Below are 23582 nucleotides of genomic sequence, written 5' to 3'. Positions count from 1 at the left end.
CCGGGACTGGATGAACCACAATCATTTGAAACTCAACCCCGATAAGACCGAGCTGGTGTTGACGGGTGGTTCAGCCCCTGGTCCTCTCTCTTCTGGCCCCCTGCACTGGGCCCCTCTCCCGTACCCACTACCTCTGTTAAAACTCTTGGCATACAACTTAATTCTCAACTCACCCTCCATTCTCAGGTCAGCTCCGTGGTATCTTCTTCTTTCCTCTCACTGCGCACTATTCGCAGGGTGTCCCGTTTTTTTACTTTTTCTGCTCTCAAACTTATCATCTTGGCCATGGTGGTGTCCCGCCTGGATTACGGCAACGCCCTATATGCAGGTATCCCTGCATATAGTTTACGGCGTCTGCAGCAGATACAAAACCAGGCGGCCCGCCTGGTCTTCAATCTTCCGAAATTTCACCATTCCTCCCCCCTCTTGAAATCTTTACACTGGCTTCCTGTGCGAGCTCGGGTCCAATTCAAACTCGCCTCCATCACCTTCTTGGCTCGACAGGGCTTGGCACCCGCATTTATCTCTTCTGAGATCACCCCCTACGTTCCCACCCGGGAACTACGTTCTTCCTCTCAGTCCCTCCTCACTGTCCCTCGTTATCGGAGAAAGAAGTGGGGAGGTTCGAAATTTGCCACCCTTGCCCCGATTTTGTGGAATTCCCTCCCCCTTGAACTCCGTTCCCTCACCTTGTACCCACAATTTCGCAAACATCTTAAGGCTCACCTATTCACTAAGACCTTCGATTAAATTCTCATTAGCTTCCCTTGTTTTCTACTCTCGGATCTTATCAGTTGTAGCGCCAAGAAACCGCTGGTGTATGTGCGCTGTATAAGTAATTTTTAACTCAAACTCAAACCTCGCACATAACTAGAATCCTAGTGATAAAAACAGGCAGAGACTCTAAAGTCAATAAGCGTGTGTACCAGGAGTGTTCCCAAACTCCACCCTTAAGGCTATGATTGTGAACTGTAACAGCGGGGCCATACACCATACCAACAAAGGCAGCTCTGTTTCCACACAAAGCAACAACTCGCCAATGGAGTGTGGGGAACGGGCAAGAAACAAAACATATGGGAGGGGACAGGAAACAACAGGGGCACGCACAACCATCCAGAACAAGAGGGGGAAGCAACAACATGGGCAAGTAGAAATGCAGGGGGAGAGGGTGTTGAGCAACAATGTGGAGCCGGGCCGGGAGGGCATGGGGAGACAGCCTGCAAAGACATGAACCTTTCGGAGCGCTACAACTAACGTAAAGAAAATTAGCTCTTAAAGCATGAGTGGATGAAGGACACTGGGCAAGAAAGCAGTACTTGGGCCATGCTCCAGGGGAGGGATAAATACATTAAGAGGAAGTGAAGCAGGCACGCACACCCAAGAGAAGCAAGGACATGAGTGGAAATGAAGCCAAACAATTGTAAGCAATGGGTAGGCCCTAAGCCCCCTATAAGTAAGCAGTGTCTTACAAGCAACAGCGCATTCACTGTCTTGGGTAAATACCTAAAAAGCTAATTAATCAGCTGCTCTATCCCCATGCCTTCAACATCCACTGCAGCAGTACAAGGGAGAATCCACAACCAGGTTCCAGCACATCTGAGTGCGTGCGTATATAAGCCGAGTAGTTTCTAAGCTGAAGCAGACTCCCTGGTGAATACTCCGAGGCTTCACTGCTGCAGCAAAAGCAGAATAAATGATACTGGGCAATCACCAATGAATGACTCCTCCGTTATTTGAAGACTTTTTCATTTTATCTTTAACAGCGTGAATTAATCTTAGCCACTGGTAATCACCCCGCGCTGAATCCCAATCCATCGTTATTTTGCACACCATGCCACCTCAGTTTGGATCTAGGTATATGCATATCAGTCTTGATTGGAGCAGGGTCAAGGCTGATTTGCATATGGCTGTGTCCAAACTGAGGTGTCATGGTGGGTGAAAAACTATGGATTGGGCCCAGAGTGGTTGCCAGTGGATAAGATTAATTCAAGCATTCCATCCCTCACCTTGTTGTTTCAATATTTAACGTTGGCCGTTGCTAGGGTTTATCCAAATTTCTTGCGAACACCAAAAGCCATGCATGAGTTTATTCACTATCCCCTATACTTCCTTGAATTTAAGAGCCCTTCCCCACTACAATTGTGGTGCAGTTTGTTTTGTTCATAATGTTTTGCTATTTACCCGCTTGTCATTATTTAGAAACAATCCTGTTTTCTACTTTGCCTGAGAGTTGGTTAGAGTTCTACAGACCGGAATGTTCTGTTCGCAGTGGGAACGTGGATAACAAGAAAAGGTGGACACACAACAGAACAGCTTCTTGCGTTTGATTTTAAGACATCCTCGAATTTTTAGACTGAAATTGGGAATCTAGATCAGTTGGAATACAAGCAGAAAAGATTGCCAGTTCTATGCTTGCTATAGTAGTATTTGTGCAAGCATCGTATACTGAATATGTTGATGGGTAACAAGTTTACTTAGAAAAGGCAGACCCGTGGCATTTGCCTGTACATTTGAAGCATATGATAGTTTGAGGGCCAATTCAAAAGTATAGAAAGCCTCACTCTTTCAATTGTGTCCCAATTATTTGGATATCCAGTAAATAAGTAATGTACGTACTTTAATGGAGGAATCCTTAAACATATATATTCTATTTTTTATGTGTAGACCAAAGATGCTTCAGCAGTGGAAAGGAGGCCTGAAAGTAAAAGGTGCTTATCTGATGAAAAAAGGTACCCAATTGTTGAAATAAGGTACCATGTGCTTTAACCAGGTAGTTATTTAGGTATTTGATACAGGTCAGGGGTACTTCAGAAGTCTATTGATGTGTTAAGTGTAAAATAAATTATTTAACAACGGTTTGTGTGGAGATGAAATATATGTAAACCAGTGGTTCCCCGGATATACAGCAGAACATTCTTGTAAGAATGGTTATCAAATTCAAGTAATCTGCTGAGTAAAAATAGGTAAACGTTAGGAGATTGCATCAGGCACCTGATTATCGTCCTCACTTGCAGAGGAATGCCATCTGGGGCACACAAGCCACATTTAATCATGGACCGCCATAAGCAAGAGCTCAACTACATTATGGATATGGATCCTTAAAATACAACTTATTTGACCCCACATATTCCCAATATTTCTGTTGACATGCATTGCCATTTATCTTGTTTTGCAGTATACTGCTGGCCAATAACCATTGTGAAACACACAAGTCCTTTCTGTTCCAGGGTACAGTCTCATTGCACCAATCATAATAATTGTAAAGCACACAAGTCCGTTTTGTTCCAAGGTGCAGTGTCATTACACCCAGCATAATATAAGCTGTAGGTAGTATGTTATTGCAGTTACAAATGCTTACTTTATTAGACTTCTATCAAATATTTACCCTCAGGTTTACTCAGTGAATAAGTTTATGTAATCTGGTGGATGTAATTCTCATCTGGAACAATTTTCTCCATAATTTAGTTAAAATATTTTTGGAATTACATTATAGTTGTACTTGCTATAGTAGAGTTGCGTTTAAAAACATATTTGTATTAAACATTTAATGACCTACCTAAACTGATTTCACAAGTTCTTTCTCCATATCTGATAACTATTTTGTCATGTTCTAGCGCATGTCACCAGGATTCTTTTTCATAAGGAATTCTATAAAGCTGTCTGATAATTTACAGTTGTTTGGTTTAAATATTTCCATTAAGGTGAGGTAAAATTGTGAATTACCATGTTAATTATGTTCGTGGGCAATATAAAACGAGCACTTCCAATTTCACAAGAAATATCAGAACTCCATGTATAAATAATTAACCAATGTGTGTTTTTATTTGGCAGCATGTGGGTGTTACACAGCAGATCATAGCAGTATTGCCTTGGTACACTATATTGTTCTATACGTGCTGCATCAAAAGCTCAATTTAAGTATTACATTGTGAAAGTATTTCCAAACATGATTGGCCAAATGGACTCTCTTGACCTTCAGCTATTGACATTGTGAGTAATATCTAAAGAATATTGCTAGACAGAAAGGACCAGGGCAGGTGTCTCAGTGCAAGTAGAACACCTCAGGTCAGTGCAGGGTTGGTGTGGGAAATTGCAGAGATTGAACTCTTATTGTAGGAGCTCGTTTCCGTATGCAAATGTCCTTGTTTCTTAATTTCTTATCCCAGAGGATTTTTGGGAGCAATACAGCAGGGTGGGGCACGTAAGATCGAAGGCCATACTCGAATGGGGAGTTTAAAACCAGAGGAGAATGGGGTGCACAGTATGTGGACAGAGGGGCCGAGGAGTAAGGAGGACATCTTTGTCTGACTGAGGTGACAGGAATATCCTGTTCCCAAAGAACATTTAATTTAAAATACCATTGCAGGCAAGCTTTGTAAGAAGAAAGGATGGATTGATACCCATTTTAGCTTGTGAAAGCTTCTAATTTAAGCTTTCTGGAAGCTGTCCCATTCAGTCTTGCACTGTTGGGTCAGTTAGGCAGTGTCTGTTTTTTTCTGCTCCATAATTTCAGAACATTGCCTTACTTTGCAATTTTTTTTAATTTATACTTTGTTTCACATTTGGATTTTTCAAGTTTATGGAATAAATGAGATGCTTTTTTCCTTTTTATTAGGGCTCGGACTCCTCCCCACTGAAAGTGGGAGGAGTTTGAGAACTAATGTAAAGAAGAAAAAAAGAAGTATCTCCTAGGGCCTTGGCGAGAGGAATTCCACACATTCCTTAGCGTTTTCAGTCATCTGGCCAGTGATTCGTCTTCCTTGTGTTTTCGTTTTAATAGGCTTGAAGTGATAGGGTAAATGTAGTTTTGTTCCGCCATTTTGGGCATATTTCGTCCGTGCTCGCGCAAAGAAGTACATAAATTATAATTAGGAGCTGTCAGGGTGCCTCCGTTAGTGAATCCAGATGGCCGGGCGCGTTCACCATTCAGCAGCGCTCAGCGCGCAGCTGCTGCATGCCAGGCCGGGAAAGGGCTTCATCCGCTGCGTAGTTTTGGAAATTGTCTTTTTTTCCAGAAAGAGCAACCCAGGTTAAATAAATTGGTGGAATAGCTCAACCAGCATTCAACTGTATTTTAGGAAGATAAGCACCTGCTTTCCCCAAAAAAATGCGACTATTTCATGTGTTGCGAAACGAAATTTGAATACCTGTTCTTAAATGTACTGTTTCTTGAAAATCGCATAAAACCGTATATTTTCGAGATGCAGGCACACAGACTTTATACCACCGTTCGTTCAATAACTCCGCATTTGTGACAGCAGTTCTTACTCCAAGCACAACTACACAAAGCCCTTTCCACCAACGAGTTGCACTGATTCGCAAGGCCCAGACATGAACCCATCACATTGTGTATTTAAGGGAGAGTTTTACTGTACACGGGGACATTCGGGGCCTAGGCAGACGCCTTTTCTGTTTTGCTTTAGATAGCCGCACGGGGACGGGGGACAGGCATGTTTTTTTTAACCCGGAGCAGCTAAAAATAACAGTCATAATAAAAATGCATTTATTGTAAAAGCCGAGACGTGCTGTGGCTTCGCGGCATTTCTGCATCATCTTTCTTCCGTCACAGACGTCACTCATTCATCTCTGTCGCAGCCGACGCTATTCTAATTATTTACTCCAAGGGATTGTTGGAAAGCTCAAACAGAATAATAAATATTAAATTATACGATGTCCCAATTAACCGCGGGTCGGATATACCCGGGTCTGTTTTTCAGAGTTAACAACATTTGTAAGTTCCAATCGGAAAAGAATTGCAAGGCCATAGAGGCGGGGGCAGCTGTGGGCCTCGCTCTCAAGGAAAATCTATAAAATAAAAAGGTAAATCTGGGACACGGAATGTTAGGAGCAGACGAGAGGCGCTCATGTTTGGAGGAGGACATAAAAACCCCAGGAAAACGAAAGAACCGCGAGGGTGGATGTCTTCAGAAAGGGGGCCGGCTCCGTGTTGAAAACCACCTATTCTCACCCTTTTGAATTACTTAACCTTTATATCCAGAGCGCACTTTTTTCCCCCCAAGAAAAATCGCCCGCACCTGGGATAATTAGCAAAACCCCCCACAGGCTATGGACCTACCGAAACTTCCCTGCACCCCATCTTGAGACTCCATTTGAGAGAGTGGACAGTGCACGTGAAATAAAAAAAAAAAAGCTGGTCGGCCCCTCAGATGTTTTTCTTCTTATTTAAAGATTAAAGAACAGCCAAAGAAATTGCAGGGGTTGTTGTCCCTCCGCCGCACTGTTTTCTTCTTTTAACAATAAAGAGATGAACTGAACAGGGCGAGAATTCTTCGTTTAGAGGAGGATAATGCAGCCTATTTTGCAAATGGTGAAGCTGGAAGGGCCGTTTTTAGGGCTGGGACTCCTCCTCAATGGGCATCTTGTCTGCCTCCCGTGTGTTAATGCTTGGCAGTTGACTTGGGTATTGTTTGCACTCTGCTGGTTGATGGCACAGAGGTGATTGTTTGCACTGTGTTGGGTGTTGGCACAGAGGTTGTTGCTTGTGCAGGCAGTGGTTGTTGGCAGTGTGTTGGGTGTTGGCACAGAGGCTGGTGCAAGCAGCGGTTGTTGGCACGGAGGTGGTTGCTAGTGCACGCAGGGGTTGTTCACAGTGTGTTGGCACAGAGGCTGGTGTCCGTCAGTGGCTGTTGGCACAGAGGTGGTTGCTTGTGCACATAGTGGTGTTGGCACTGTGTTGGCACAGTGGCTGGTGCCCGTCAGTGTGTTAGCGCAGAGGTGGTTGCTTGTACACCCAGTGGTGTTCGCAGTGTGTTGGCACAGAGGCTGGTGCTCGTCAGTGTTGTTGGCACGGCGCTGGCTGTTGGCGGATGCCTCGACCCCGCGGGTGCACCAGAACCCCCTGTGGTGATTGTTCACAGTTCTCGTGCCCGCTGGTGCTTCGAAGCTAGTTGTTCTTGGCACTGTGCGTGGCTTTCCTAGCCCTGGGCTAGTGCTTTTTTGATCTCACATGCTCGGATTGGTGCCAGCGCTACCAAGTGTCTGTCGTTGATTCGTCCCCGCTGTGTTGAGATCTGGTGCTTCGAAGCTAGTGCTCCACCTGTCTAGGCGCTCTCTGGCTTCTGCGCCGGTTGGTTTGTTCTGGTGGGCACTTTTTGGCGCTAGCAGAGTCCTCTATGCCACTCTTTCATCTGTGCACGTTTGTAGTTGGCACTAGTTTGTTTTTGAATGGGGGTGGTTTGCGATCGGTTTTCAATCGTTAGCGCTTCGAGGCGCTCAGTGGCACTAGATTAGGTCCTTAGCTAGTTCCTCTGATGCGGGTAAGTCACTCCTCAGTGCCTCGTCCGGGCTCGTAGGCGCTGGTTAGCGTCTCCCCGGGTCACTGGCACTGGCTGGCACTAGTTTAGCGCCTCGATGCCTCCAGCTGGCACACAGTTCAGGTCTGCGGGCTCCTTCCCGCTGTAACATGCGCCACGAAGCCCCTGCAGGAAGGGGCGGCGCCGGGTGAGAGTTAAAGGCAGGCTGGGGGTCTGTGCCCTCGGGGGGCGGTGATGCAATGTGTGATCTGAGGCAGAGGATGGGCCCCCGGCCGGATGGGCAACGCGTGGTCAGTGGTTTGGGCGGGCGCCCACAATCACACACACACTTACAGTGCATCGCTCACACGAGCAGAAGGCAGCCTGCCATAGAGCGAGGTCTGGCATCCATCAATGAGGCCTGGCTCAGGCCTTTACATTCTTGCGTGCATTATCTTATCTTGCTTGTCAATGTATTTCATTTGCATGGTGCACACACACTCAGCACATGCGCGCTGTACCTGGACGCCCCCCCCTCCCCCCAGGTCACCACCTTGCTTTGTTGCTTAGTTACAGTTACAGTTGCAACGTTATGGCCACTGTAACTTGCATGCAACTCTCCTTTTATTTAAAAGGATTCACAACTTGTACTTTAATACTGTATACATTGCCAACACACACAACAACACACCCCCAGCCGTCAATGAATGCTTTCACCATGCACAAACACCAACACCACACACTTGTCACCACTCAACACAACACACTCACCACCACACTCACTCCCCAGGCTCACCCCCACAGACTCACCACCACACACTCACCAGCACACAGAAAACAACACACACAACAACACACCCCCAGCCGTCAATGAATGCTTTCACCATGCACAAACACCAACAACCATCATCCATCTGTGCACGCTTTTACCAAGCACACACCCACCAGCCGTCAGTGCACCCTTCCACCAGGCACACACACCTCCAGCCGGCAGTGCACTTTTCCACCAAGCAATCGCAGTATGGTACACTTTACTTTTAAACATATTCATATAAAGCACAGCATGCCACCATTGGTAAAATTACAATTCAACCAAGATACTTCGACTACACACCACATGCACACACTCCATAACACATGGCAAAAAGACATTGGCATTTACAATGCCATTAGCTCAAACTCAAATAAATCCGAGCCCGATTGCATTTCTAATGCTTGGTTTTTTTTATTATAGGAAATATCTCCTGATCTACTCTTCGGGTCAACTCTACTTGCATGGATGATATAATACTTATGGTATACCTCCCAGAAGAACACTATAGAGAGGTGCACTATTTTTCAAGGTGTGCCTTTGGTTAAAGGACATGGAAAATTATCCCCTTAGAGTAAAGTTTGAAGAGATGTGTAGATAAAAGAAAGTGCCCTCATAGGGTCAAAACCCAAAGCAGAGACCAGGCATGGCTGATGAGGATTGTTTGGGGGAGGTGCTTGAGTTGAATCTTGCATTTAATTTGGTTCTCTTAGACAAGACAAAACATCACCACTCCTCTTTGTGATCAGTGTCCTAAAGCTGAATGCCTCGACTTCAAGGCTCTTAGTGACATTTTGTTGAGGTATCTTTTCCCTTCTTAATCTTTACTGCTGTCGAAGACCTTTCTGTCGATAAGGGTTTTGCCATTAAGCTCATATTCATCCTTGATGTCTAGTATGTGCACAAAAGGACTTCAAAGCAGAGCAGGTAGAGAAGGATTTCTTCAACTGAGTAACTGGCAGAGCCTTTGGTTGAACTCTTGCCCACTCAAGCTCTAGTGGATAATACTTTTGCTTCACAAGCATCAACCAGAGCATAACCACCTTAGGTCTCCTACCTATAGTTAAATAGTTTTCACTGCTCCAAAGCAACCACAACTGGTGATGAGAAAACAAAAGCTCAGAACACCAAGAGAAGAGCATCCTGGGGACTAAACACCTGAGGTTGGGTGTCTCATGACAGAGGCACAGATACAACTTACTCTTTACATTGGGGTGCAAATTCGCCATAGTTGCAGGATCTGTCTGCTACATTGTGTATCTTAGTAGGTGACGGTATTATTTGCTTTCATAAAGCAATAAACAGCACCAGGAAAAATTGAGTACTAATGTTATCTCCCTTCCAACTGAGATTTAATCTTATTTGTATCCCTTCTACCAATACCTCCAGTAAGACCAGTGGGCAAGTTGTTTACAGAGCTTTAAGAACTTAATATGGACTGTCTCTAAATGTTTGCCTTAAAGGGGCGGGATAAAACAGACCTGTTATTTTTGAAGGAGTAAGGTTCAGCATGAACCTGTTGTGGCTCATATGATTGGAAAGATATGGAATGCTACTGTACAATCTCCTCTGTTCCACTGGTGGCAGAGTACAACAAAATGAATTATTTTTATAAGGGATGCTAACCTTGAACCACGAACTTAGAAGCAGCATGTTCTTCTGCACTTTGAGTTGATGTGACTGCGCACTGGTATTTGTGAAATCTTGTCAAGAATATCTGCTTCATGAGAGGTTGAGCATTAGATTACAAAGAGATAGAAATAATGGTTTATTTAAGGCTGATGCTTGCATCAGCCTTGTAACTTGAAAGGTCTCTTTGCTATGTTTTTTGTGTCTGACGTCACAAATGTAACACATTCTTCCCTTTTCTGCATACATTGTTTTCACCTCATTGTTTTCAATCTGTCCTCTTCCCCTTCTTCTCTTCTCAATTTCCAAACTATTATGCTTCACATCCGGGACTGGATGAACCACAATCATTTGAAACTCAACCCCGATAAGACCGAGCTGGTGTTGACGGGTGGTTCAGCCCCTGGTCCTCTCTCTTCTGGCCCCCTGCACTGGGCCCCTCTCCCGTACCCACTACCTCTGTTAAAACTCTTGGCATACAACTTAATTCTCAACTCACCCTCCATTCTCAGGTCAGCTCCGTGGTATCTTCTTCTTTCCTCTCACTGCGCACTATTCGCAGGGTGTCCCGTTTTTTTACTTTTCCTGCTCTCAAACTTATCATCTTGGCCATGGTGGTGTCCCGCCTGGATTACGGCAACGCCCTATATGCAGGTATCCCTGCATATAGTTTACGGCGTCTGCAGCAGATACAAAACCAGGCGGCCCGCCTGGTCTTCAATCTTCCGAAATTTCACCATTCCTCCCCCCTCTTGAAATCTTTACACTGGCTTCCTGTGCGAGCTCGGGTCCAATTCAAACTCGCCTCCATCACCTTCTTGGCTCGACAGGGCTTGGCACCCGCATTTATCTCTTCTGAGATCACCCCCTACGTTCCCACCCGGGAACTACGTTCTTCCTCTGTCCCTCCTCACTGTCCCTCGTTATCGGAGAAAGAAGTGGGGAGGTTCGAAATTTGCCACCCTTGCGCCGATTTTGTGGAATTCCCTCCCCCTTGAACTCCGTTCCCTCACCTTGTACCCACAATTTCGCAAACACCTTAAGGCTCACCTATTCACTAAGGCCTTCGATTAAATTCTCATTAGCTTCCCTTGTTTTCTACTCTCGGATCTTATCAGTTGTAGCGCCAAGAAACCGCTGGTGTATGTGCGCTGTATAAGTAATTTTAAACTCAAACTCAAACCTCGCACATAACTAGAATCCTAGTGATAAAAACAGGCAGAGACTCTAAAGTCAATAAGCGTGTGTACCAGGAGTGTTCCCAAACTCCACCCTTAAGGCTATGATTGTGAACTGTAACAGCGGGGCCATACACCATACCAACAACGGCAGCTCTGTTTCCACACAAAGCAACAACTCGCCAATGGAGTGTGGGGAACGGGCAAGAAACAAAACAGGGTGGGAGGGGACAGTAAACAACAGGGGCACGCACAACCATCCAGAACAGGAGGGGGAAGCAACAACATGGGCAAGTAGAAATGCAGGGGGAGAGGGTGTCGAGCAACAACGTGGAGCCGGGCCGGGAGGGCATGGGGAGACAGCCTGCAAAGACATGCACCTTTTGGAGCGCTGCAACTAAAGTAAAGAAAATTAGCTCTTAAAGCATGAGTGGATGAAGGACACTGGGCAAGAAAGCAGTACTTGGGCCATGCTCCAGGGGAGGGATAAATACATTAAGAGGAAGTGAAGCAGGCACGCACACCCAAGAGAAGCAAGGACATGAGTGGAAATGAAGCCAAACAATTGTAAGCAATAGGTAGGCCCTAAGCCCCCTATAAGTAAGCAGTGTCTTACAAGCAACAGCGCATTCGCTGTCTTGGGTAAATACCTAAAAAGCTAATTAATCAGCTGCTCTATCCCCATGCCTTCAACATCCACTGCAGCAGTACAAGGGAGAATCCACAACCAGGTTCCAGCACATCTGAGTGTATCAAAAGATAATGGTAATATTGTGCTCGGAAGCATTAATTCAGTGGATGTTTTGTAAAGCATTGATTATCATCTTGTGGTAATATTGAAGCACTCAGGACAAGGCCTGCTACTCTTTTGTGTGGGCAAGTGGTAAAAGTAAAGAATTTGACGCATTGTAGACTTTAAAATAGTATAACTTTTTTTCTGGGAGAAGAAATGCAAAATGTTGGCTCTACATACGATACATATTCAGTTACGAAACAGCACAGAGTTTATGCCATAGATTTAAAGGGCACCTATGTACAGTTTTTCTTTCAGCAGCAGAGTAATAAGTTACAATTTTGGATCTTCAAAAACCATCACTAGTGCAGAATCCTGCTGGATTGAAATTTGCGCTGAATGCTTTCTCCAGATTTATTAAAGTAGAACCAACTTTGTCAAACACACAAGCATCGAAGTCTAACCGTACTTGGATGATTGGCTAATCAGTCAACTGAATTTAAACATGTGCAACCTTCATGTAGGCTCGAACATAATGATGCCAAAAATACTATTGATTAGCATTATGTAAGATATATATTGGTATTTATTTAGTGCAAACCTAGCTGGGAAGCAATGGCTGTACATTACATGGAGGGTTTACACAAATACATAGTACAGATTGCATTTCACCTTTTTAAGATTAAACTCAGGGAGATTACGTAATGTGCCCAGAATGGCACAATGTGCCAAGTATCAAGACTGGGGATTGGAAGCTGGGACCCATGTTCCAGAGTCAACAGCTGTGCCCACTAATCCACATATCCCCACCCCCATTGTCCCTACCCTGTCTCCCTACGTCATGGCAGGAGACATTGTCTCCAATGTACAATGTTTTATTTAGTCTGGAATAAACAATGTGGCCGTATTTGGGATCAGAATATTTGATACATGCATCTGAAGGTGGCTCATACCTGTCCGATTTTTGTTAGTGTATCATTTGCTGATACTCTCAGCTTCTCCATTGTAAAGTCATCCCACAAAGTGGCTCACCACAGACTCCGAGGTCTGGATGAAGGGCACTTCATAAACTGAGCAATCTGCCTAGCTCCGTGCTTCCAACACATTTTACAACCACAACCCAGTTTTTAGAATGACAAACTTTTGTATTCCACTTAGTTTAAAGGACATGAGGAGGCATTTTCTTGTTATATAATAACAGCAACTGTTTCTAAACTTCACAACGTTGACCACGCCAATGGTTTGTTTGATTTGTTCTACCTTTGGAGCGGTTTTAATATTTTTTGGAAGGTTTTGCGAAGACTCCTCATCCATCTCGCTCCTTCCATTGAAAGTTCCGGCGTGATCGCGTGATCCGTCAAGGGGTGGGCGAGTAAAAAGGAGGTGACCCATAATACAATTTCCCATTGCCATTTCCATAGATATTTTTGTACCACACTACCTCCAAAATGGCGAATGGAACCATATTTGGCAGAATGCTAGATCTTCACCTAGAATGTCTGCTTTTTGTTATTTGCTGTAAATACGTTCAGTAGTTTTTGAGAACTTAAGTTTCAAACTTTATAAATATATCGGTGGTCAGCGATCTAATTTGTCGAGAGGGCTTTTGCTCTTGTAGGAGCTCGCGCCCTGATTGGCTGGCCGCAACACAAACAAATATTATGGCCGCCATTACATGCAGTAAATGGCAGGGGATTGGGTGCAGGACCTGGCTGCATGCACTCCACGCCCAAAAGCCAATAGGGGTGAGGAGGGGGGGGGTTGATATAGTTGCATATGGTAATAAAATATTATTTTACGTTACAAAAACCTTTGAAATTCACTGGGAAAAAAAGAAAGGTTAAAGTGACAGTCTAGTTAAGTGAAAGTCTTTTTTAACGTCCCCTTTTAAGCTAAAAAACACTGAAAGTCACCAGTTCTAGTTAACTGAAGTAACTATACATTGTGCCCTTGCCATGCATGGGTTATGACCTCACATGTTACATCACTCATGGCATGGTCTATGACATCATTGATGACTATATGTATATATGTGTGTGTGTATTTTAGTTTTATAGCAGAAATACAGCCCAATTGCATTTGAGCACTTTACATGAGCACTACATTACACTGCACAAGGTCACATAAATCTTTATTATAAGCACCATGGACTGAGAGATTTGCCCTGAACCGAAGGGTGTTAAGCCAATGCTATGGGTCAAACCTTGTACCCCAGATCCAGTAGACCACATCCATATTTCTCAATTTATGTGTGAAAGTCATACAAAAGTAGTATGGTTGTCTACTAGTTTAGGAGTACCTACAAGGGATTGTTTAACCCCTTCGACACTTATGACGAGCTCAGCTCGTCATGAGACACAGTGGAGCTGTACTCATGACGAGCTGAGCTCGTCATAACTGCTGCGGAACGCCCACGCGGGGCTAATTGCCCTCCTGTGCGGGCTTTCTATGTGAGTGGGCGGAGTCGTGACGAGCTCGGCTCCACTGTGCAGCATGACGAGCTGTGCTCGTCACGAGCACCACGGGGCCGCGTGCGCCCTCCCCAGCCCCCGCACCGCGGGGGAATTAACCCCGCGTGGAAGGTGTTAAAAACAGTACTTGGGGTCATTGTTCATTTCATTTGAACTGGTGCTGAAACAAGAATAATCATTTTGCATATTGCTTTCATAAAGACGAGGACCATCATCACTCAAAGTCTGCTCGTGACCCACCAGTGAATCCAGACCCACACTTTAAGAAGTGTTGGCCTAGCTGCTAATAACGTTTTTCATTTCTCCACGGGGGTTGTCAGTGGGTAGTATCCCTCTACCTCTGTGTACCCCAAGAATAGAACTGAGGGACCCATTCTCAAAAGAATACATGATAAATCTTTGATGGCAGTTCCTAACCCCCAGTTTGTCTAAATATGATTGCATTGCCAGCATGTCATTGTACACGCGTCCAGGCAACCCCTTCCAAAGCTATTTGAATGTTTGATGGTTTTTATGCAATTGTTGATCTCTCTTGTAGTGGTTTACAAGTTTGCCCTCAGAATGGGGATGTCCGTTTTTAATGGATCAGTCAAAAAACGTCACATGACTATTTTCGGGTCAGTAGGTCAGTCATTAAAAGTGGAGTTGGAAAGTGATGTGGTCCCAAAGTGCATATGCCCACACAGTCTACCCTTATTACCGTTAATGGCTGTGACCCATATCATGTCTCTGATGCCCCATCCACATTTGCAAGCGAGAGATGTAAATGATTGAGAACTTTTGCTTAACAAAACTACACAGCCATGTGAGATATTGCCTGTAAGAACCACAGGCTTGGTTACTGGTGTACCAATCACGGCATTGCTACTAAATGTGAAAGATTGTTTCTCATGGGAACCACTGTAGAAAGTGTTTTATTACAGTTCTTAAAGGTGGCTATTACATCAAGAACAGTTTAAAATAAACAAGTTAACAGTCCTGGCTTTAATCAACATGAAAATCTAATTGACACACTCCACTCTATAAGTGCGTATGGGGTTGACATAAGCTTCCATTGGCTATTGGGCATAGTGAATTTGAGAGATCCGGTATAGCTGGCTCTGGTGGTTGTACAATGCAAGTACTTAGGAAAATGACATTTGTTTCAGCTGTATTGAACTACAGCTAACTCTGGTGCGACCACCTTTGGATATCTTCCATTCACTTATACATAAAGGTTTCAGTTTATCCTATACCTTATGAATTGACCCACTGTACTGTCTTCCTTTTATCTCAGAGCTTTTTCAAATTTTGCGACTGTTTTAAGGAAAGGAGTGATGTTTGTTAAATCCATTTGAAGCAATATTGTGTTTTGGGGTTAGATCAAGGAAACTCATGCTGGAATAGAACGTGCTTTTATAAGGATCCCAGTCGAGAGGCTGTAGTTGGAGGCTTAGCACACTTTGATTTTATTTTATGTATTTACTTATTTTACACAGCCTGCCTTAGATTTTTCTAAGTAGCTTTGCATGTATGTAATATATTGCTATCATTTTTAGTTTTAATAAATCATATTTGACCTTTTACCACTAACCGGTGGTTGCAGTATAATCTATGCCAAAGTACATATTGCACAGTACCTCCTGATTGCCTTAGTAACTGGTGGCTGCAGCATGCAGAACAGTGAAATGATCGCCCACTCAGTCTTTTTCTTCTGTTTGTGCCACATCCTAGAGGTTGTCATTTGAAAGCCTTGCCCAGAGTACTCCAATGCTTTTGATTGTCAGATGTGACATGAAATGCTTTTGATTGTCACATGTGACATGAAAATGCACTGACCTCAGTAAATGGGGACAAAAAGGTAATGGTCTGGTATTTCCTCAGTCAACACAACTGCTTTCAGTGCTGACAAATCACTGTTCTCTGTTTTCCCGATAAGACCAAGCACTTCTTTCAATATTTTTTACTCTGTTTTTCTGTAGGTATTTGTTGGATTACCGGTGGTACCAGCAGTGGAAGACCTATGTGGACTCGGGTGATCAGAACTCTAGCACCTTCCCTGGGCACATTAACAACATCGAGCTCTTTGATGGTAATGGGGTGGAATTTAGTATTTTGTTTTGAGTGCTTAAAACATTGTAATCCCTGCATACACTTTCATAGAGTTCACTGGCTTCTCTGGGGCTTCAGGTTCAATCTGGGTGCATTTAAAGTTATGCCATCAAATGCTAACTTGACGTCAGTGATGGCAAGGTGCATGATGTATTTTGGGAATCATTCATCACTCTATGCGTATTGGAACGGTTCATGAACAGATGTGGTGGAGCACTTCTTCATTCATGGGGCATTTTAGGGACCACTTAAAACCCTTCTATAACTGGAATGATGCAGATTCAACTTCATTTTGTAGAGTTTGACATTTTGCACTGAGAACAGTTATTTTGTGTTCAAACCACACCCCCAGTGCAGTTTCCATCCCACCATCTATAGATTTTTTAAAACCTTTTTCCTGGGGTTCTAAAGATGGGTCTGGTTTGTTGTAGCAAGGCCTGTGAGTGTTATTTTTTTCTTGTGATTTTTGTTGTTCAGGCCAGCAAGGAATGCTGTCCTTATGTTTTCTTGAAAAAAAGATTTTGAAATGCCCAAACAAAGGTTTTGCTTTGTTTCCACACTTTTAGTACTAGAAACTTGTCTGGATTTAAAATATTTTTAGCCAGAAGTTTGTCTTTCCTAAATTAAGATGCTTTTGTGGCACCCCCATTAGATCTTTGTTTGTAGGGATTTCTGGTAGTAGTTCACCAACATTATGAATGTCTGGAGGATTTAAAAGCTGGAGCATTAATGTAACTGGCCTGTAACTGTTGAATATTTTCTGCATTCACTGACTATCACATAAAGTTGCACCTGTACCTCTGTTCAACCCATTAGGTTTGTATTGAGCCATTTAGAAATGGATACTTAATGGGTTGAATGCAAACACTCAAAGTAAAGTAATCCGGGCTACGTAGAATATCATGTGCCTAAAATCTGATGCTTCAGCTCCATGCCCTCTCACATAGTGTGAAGAGAAAGGTCTTTGGATTGTTTATTGTAATAGGGTTGATGTTTTTGTATCCAGATGCAATTGTGTAGCCGTCAAAAGAATGTTGTAGGGCATAACATAGTGCTGCACATGTTCATTAAGTTCTTAACATTGGCTCCAACATGTTCTCCCTCCTAATCAGATCTGGAGACGCACCGACTTAAAGAAAAGCTGGTGGAAGATGAGGACTATGTCCTGGTGCCCGCAGAGGTCTGGCAAAAGTTGGTCTGCTGGTATGGCTTGGAGAAAAATCAGCCTGCCATTGAGCGCACAGTGAGTAGTAGTTCCAGCTGTGTCTGCAGTGCTATTTTGTATAAGACAGGAGTTCCAGCACGTAAAGCTATTTATGTGCTGCTAACATAACTAAAAACAAAAGCGGTAGTTGAATATGTTTTTCAGGAGGCAGAGGCATTGGAAACTGAACCATAACATACATTTTATTTTTCCATTTGTAATTGGTTTGCAAAACCTACAGATTCAATTTTCTATATGACTGTGCACAGAATGTGAACAGTGGAAAGATGCAATAATAGTAAAGGAATGTCTTAAACCTGGATGCATTGTGAGGTAGGAACTTTGACCATTGACTGCCATCACTTGCCCGCAATCAACGAAGCCGAGTGATACTGTGGCTGCATAGAGACCTGACCCTCGGAGGCCTCAATCTGAAGAAGTAACCCCCTAAAATTTTACCGTCTTGGATGTGCTGTGAAGGCCGTTAGGAAGCCCGTCCTCGGACTGAAGAACTTCTAAAATCTCTTAATTTCTTGCCCTCCATACTGGCACAATTGAGTGCACGCTTGCATTCAAAGTGTATATGCTTTAATGCATGCCAACCATGGTTAAAGTTGCCAGAAGTTGAGCTGAAGACTCTAGGGAGTAAAATGGTTAAAATCGGCTTGATCGCGGTTAGTTTTCTAATGAGGCCAGAGTAAAACATGCGTTCAACTTGCATTGAGCTTCTAATTTGAGGATCTATGTTTTGCTTGAAATAACACAATGCACAGAGCCTCTTGTTAGATTTGTTCCCCTATATGGTTTGTTCCAAAGAGACCTGAGCTGTTTTACTTAACCCCTCCCATGCTCATGACGATCTCAGCTCGTCATGAGCCACCTTGGCCGTGTGCTCATGACGAGCTGTGCTCGTCATAACAGCCACAACGCTCGCACGCGGGGCTAATTCCCCCGCTGTGCTGAACGTTCCACAGGAACGGGTGTGGCCGTGACGAGCTCAGCTAGTCATGAGCACACAGCCACCGTGGCTCATGACGAGCTGAGCTTGTCACGAGCACGGGGGCGCTGTGCGCGCCCCCCTCTCCCCAGCACAGCGGGGGAATCGGCCCTGCAGGCAAGGGGTTAAAACTGCTTACAGAATTCTTGTTAAAAGGTAAAAGAAATATCCAAGTAAAAGGATCAATACTACTCATCCTGGCAAGCATCCAGCAGATGGAGATTATCTTGAGGAGCTACATAGGAGGGCTTGAGTGGTGTACATACTTTTGATTAGCAGTCAGCTAAGTTCTAGGGTATTTTAAAAATAATACATATAACTTTGCCCTTATGAAGGCCTTCTAAGTGTTTGCATATTGTGTGAAAAGGGCACGACCTTCTGTAGGCAATACAGCATAGTTGTAAAGCAGAGTGTACATTTTTTCTTCGGGTAGAACGTAGCATTGTCAAAGCCACATCAAAGTGATGTGCTCTATGAGAGTCTTACTCCAACCTCTTTTTTGTAATTTGAAGTGCCATTATGTGAGATGATGGAAAATATGGAGATTTATGGTTGTAGAATTTTTATAAGCAATGCAAAATGATTGTAAAAGAAGTTATTAATTACAAATGCACCAAAATATGCCCTATTGCATAATTGTGACATAACCTAATCTCACCATTAACTATTCATTTTACTACAACTAATAGCTACTTGACCATGAATCAAAATGACTAGCTCAGTCTTTATCATACACAATTATTAGTTCTCTCATTGCCCAAAGTAACGTTTGTTCTACTTATGGTTTTGCTGTGCACACACTACAGATGTATTCATTTTAAGGCACAGAATTGCCTACCAGAGGACTAGAATGGTATTAGCAACTTCATAAATTACAAATGAAAGCTACCAGTGTGTCAAAAAGTTTAAGCTCTCCATGGAACTAGTGTTAAATGAGATGCTTGGTGGGGTAGTAGGCAGTCTACCAAGTGGTAAACAGCCAGAAGGTTTTCCATTGGAGGGAACTTGGAAAAGTCAGATGTACTAGGATGCTTTTTTTGTTATGAGGCTAACAGGAATGGTTTCTTCAGATGATTCTTGGGAAGTGATTGCTGACCAGGCAGGCTTCACATTGATTAAAATGTTACCAGACATGCAGGCCTAGTGACTTGAATAATCTACTCAACATAACTGTAATGCTCTTGACCCATGAACTGGTCTCAAATTGTGTGATTCTAGGCAAATATTTTTTTTCACAATGTTGCCTTTTTCTTCGTTATCAAGTATGTGAGTTCAGCATGTATGCTGTACAAAAACTATTTTGTCTGATTTAATAGACTAAACATTTGCTCCATGTATAGTACAAATCTAGCCCACATATCCGATACACTTGACCCTACCTTGTGTCTTGGTTCACTAACAGCATTGTCATCAGGGCAGGAGAAGGAATGTTTCTCAGTTCATGTTTAGTATCTCCCACTTTTAATAAATGTATTACTAAAGCATGATGTGTTTACTGTAAATGACAGTGGGCCACAGAATCCTACTAACTTGCAGTTTTACTGATAAAACTATATAGCAAACAAATAATGTTTGGAAATTGGGTTTCTGCAAATAACTTCATTTGCACCTTACCACTTAGTGTTCTGATTTGTATTGATTCTATTAGTGTTTATTTACATCACAATTCTGAATCACAAAAGTTTTTCCAAATTGCTGATATACTTTGAAATATTTTTACTGTTCATTTACGAGCTATTTAAATGCTGTTAAAAAAACTCTCTGATCCTACGGCCATTTGTTTCACAACAATTGTGAAACAATTCACCTTACAAAATCCTCTAACGTTGCAGCCAGAGAAAGAAAAGTAAACCGCAGTCTCCTGGATAAAATAAGCAGCAATTTGTAAGAAGACATAAGCTGACACTTGACCTCTGTCTTTGAAGCACAGCAAATGGGCGGTCACTCATTTGCGTTTTTGGCACCCTCTCTTTGGAACTCCATGCCCCAACCCCTGCGTTCTGAAATCTGCTACCTTAAATTTCGCAGGGGAATCAAGACCTGGCTTTTTAATGCTTAATCTGTGGCTTAACCTTCTCAGCTTATCTTATCCTCTTGTGGTGTATTTATTATGGGTACTGTATCGATCCCCCTGTTTCTGACCCTTGTCTGGTTAATAATTAACTAGCAGCCATTCAACTGCACAGAAATCCGTTATCTGATTAGCCACACAAAGGATGCCCGTTATCTGATTAGGTCATAGCGCTTGCCATCATTAGGCAAGCACTATTCCTCCAGCCCCCTAATAGGCATACGGCGTTCTCAAAACAAATCAAACCTACCACGATCTGGGAAATCCCCACAGCCATTGTTTTGATGTAGCCGAGAACTTCAGTAAAGAATGTGCGAACGATCAAGTTCGTATGACATCCTTATTGACACATTTATGTCCATCCTTACGTCAATCCCGGCACCTTTCAGGTATAAATAATACCGACATTGCCTTAAGCAAACACACGAGGTGGTGACAAGATTGGAGCAGCGAGACTTGCCGAGGAGCCCAGCTGACAGCGAAGCCCACAGACGCTGCCCCTCCTTTCTGATGCGCTGAGAGAGAGAGACGCTGCCTTTTCTCCTGCCGAGAAATCGAGCTCCGGCGCTTCCAAGCAGCCCTCGCAGGCAGCTGGAATATCAAGACCTGAGATCGAGATACCAGCCCTCCAGCCTTCTAAACTCCCAGGTACTGAACTGAATCATCCTTTGTAGAGAATTCTTGAAGCAGACCCTTGGCAAAACAAACTTAACTTAAACTGCTACTTATCTACTCCCGCCACGTATTAGGCTTAGGTCAGGTACATTGGGGTAGGCGTAGTTAGAAGCACCCGTTGAGTACGATTAGTCAATGTATATATGTATGTATCTATTTTAGCCATTTTAAGTATCATATGGCTAAGAAACCATATCAATGCTTTTACAGTATTATTTTATAATTCTGTTATTACTGTATGCACTTTACTTAACTCTAAGTAGTGCAATAATAGTGATTCATTTCTCTTGTATGAGAAAAGAGACTGATCAATAAATAACATCTTTTTATTGAACACGCCCGTCTCTTCCTTTTCTCTACAATCTGGTGAAACTAAGAATGCACTGAACTGACTGAGTAAAATAAGTTGTCTTTTGTTTTCACACGACTCTAGAGATACACTCTTGATTAGGGGAGAGCAAAGTTGTCATGTTCTATGGTTGTCAGAAACTAAATCCCTTGTCTATCCAGGGAAGTTAAACTCCGCCTTGTCTATTCGAGAAAGTTTCTAGTGAACTCTGAGCTAGCTGGCAAACACTAAACTTTAAGTCTAATATCGACAGTAGAAGACCTAGTTAACCTCTGTCCTACCTCTATACTATTGAAGATATTATTCCAATGCGCAGAGCCTATTGGGATGATAGGAACTACACTACATGGCGCCCAACGTTTGGATAGGCGATAAATCTAACGTAAGACATTAGAGTAACTCAGTCGTGCTTTTTCACACAGACCCCTTTTCCCCATAATACTCCAAAGACGTCTGGAGTGGGTGAAAGGTTAAATCCGCCAAACTTAGTAGGAGGAGACTCCTATGTATGGTTCTTGGTTTATTCAACGTTGAAGGATACACTGTTCCAAAATATTGTGCATCTAATCTTTGTTTCCATAGAAACCTGATCTGCAAATAAATAAAATAATTTTCTTGACGTTAGAATGTCAGAAACTGAAGAAGAAAGGGAGACAGCTAGAATAGCAGCTGAACTCATAGCGGCTGACAATAGTCTCCTACAGCAAGACCCGGAGGCAATACTCATCCCGGTCAACATAAGGAAATCTATAACTTTAAAACTTATAGAAAATGGGCTGACACCGAGAGGTGGTACAGTCATATTCGTAATCGAGGCACACGAATATCGGCAGACAGAGGTATTCTATTCATGGATAAACTTTCCAGCAGCAAACGCTGTAACAAAGGACTTCCACTATTACAAAATAGAGGAACCTCCTAATGAGTACACTCCTTTCGAGGAGGTGGAAATACCACTCAAATACCAAGAGCACCTGCTCTGGTTTAATGGCGCCCTAAAACATAATAATCACATCACCAGGCTCGGTCCACTAGGTAGACCAGGAGCAACGTGGCCGGTCCTATCCGGATACACACCACATCCAGACATTGAAGAAATGTCTGCACCAGAACTTTTAGCACAGCTAAAACAACTAATTAAAATACACAGACAATTAGTCCAATATGTAATGCGGACTTCAACAGTCCTACCAGCTATTAAAATTCCACAGCTGATCCCTCACCAGGGGAACACAAATAAAATTACACCACAGAACATACAGTCCTGTCTAGGTAAAGTACCCGCAAAACGGGAACAAATTCCATTCTGGTTAGCACAAAAAATCACTCAAATAGAGGCGGTATTTCCAGATACCACCCCGGTTGAGAAACACCGGATTCTGACTATCTGTCTTCCAATGGGAATCGCACCACATGTGGAGGACTGTGACACTTGGGGTACAGTCTTTGCTTCCATTTACACAAAAACACATGGTGTTCCATCCATGTCAGTAATACCAGATGTGCTAAAACAAATTCAAGATGAATACGGTCCAGAACCTGCTTTAACTCTTGGTATGAAATTACTAAAAGACTTCAAGCAGGTCTCGGCAATATTACTAGCCAATATAAAGGGAGAAGCAGCAAATGTGGCGATCCGCCAGAGGTTGAAAGAGACAGATATAGCAGACCAACCATTTGAAATTGCCAGAATCATAGAAAAATCCTAGGAAGAACTAGGAAGAGATAGTTTGGGTGGAATACCTGTAAAAACCCAACTTATTGAAAAACCTGAAAAAATATTTATTAAAAATAATCTAAACACTCAAAAAAAGAGCTGGGATGGAAATAAACAATCCACTCCTAAAGAAAAAAGATTCCAGTCCAGAGGAAGGTCTCCTCGGCGGAGAGAAAGATCTCCGGACCAAGGACACAAGTCTCCCCAAAGGGAGCCCTCTGAGAAAAAATACAACCTTAGAAATAGGGATAATATAAAAAAAACCTGATAGATATCAAGATATTGATAAACGTCCCTCTCGATCTTTTCAGACTTCCTCGCAGAAATCGGAAAGAAGAGGACGATCAGAACACAGGGAAGAGCACGTCAAGTCCAAAGACAAGGAACCTGCTCATCAAAATAA

At 43.2% G+C, this 23582-nt stretch overlaps 1 protein-coding gene across 1 annotated transcript in view; it reads left to right on the top strand.

The window, feature by feature from the left end:
• USP11 (ubiquitin specific peptidase 11) overlaps nt 1–23582 on the top strand; it is a 452733-nt gene that overhangs the window by 122838 nt on the left and 306313 nt on the right. Inside the window, exons 2-3 of the mRNA XM_078664784.1 lie at nt 16037–16146; nt 17279–17409. Of these exons, the coding sequence (XP_078520910.1) occupies nt 16037–16146; nt 17279–17409 (241 nt within the window). The remainder of the gene's footprint in view (nt 1–16036; nt 16147–17278; nt 17410–23582) is intronic.

This window comes from Lissotriton helveticus, chromosome 10 (assembly GCF_964261635.1).
Source record: "Lissotriton helveticus chromosome 10, aLisHel1.1, whole genome shotgun sequence".
NCBI lineage: Eukaryota > Metazoa > Chordata > Amphibia > Caudata > Salamandridae > Lissotriton > Lissotriton helveticus.
This window is presented reverse-complemented; position numbering and strand designations above follow the sequence as displayed.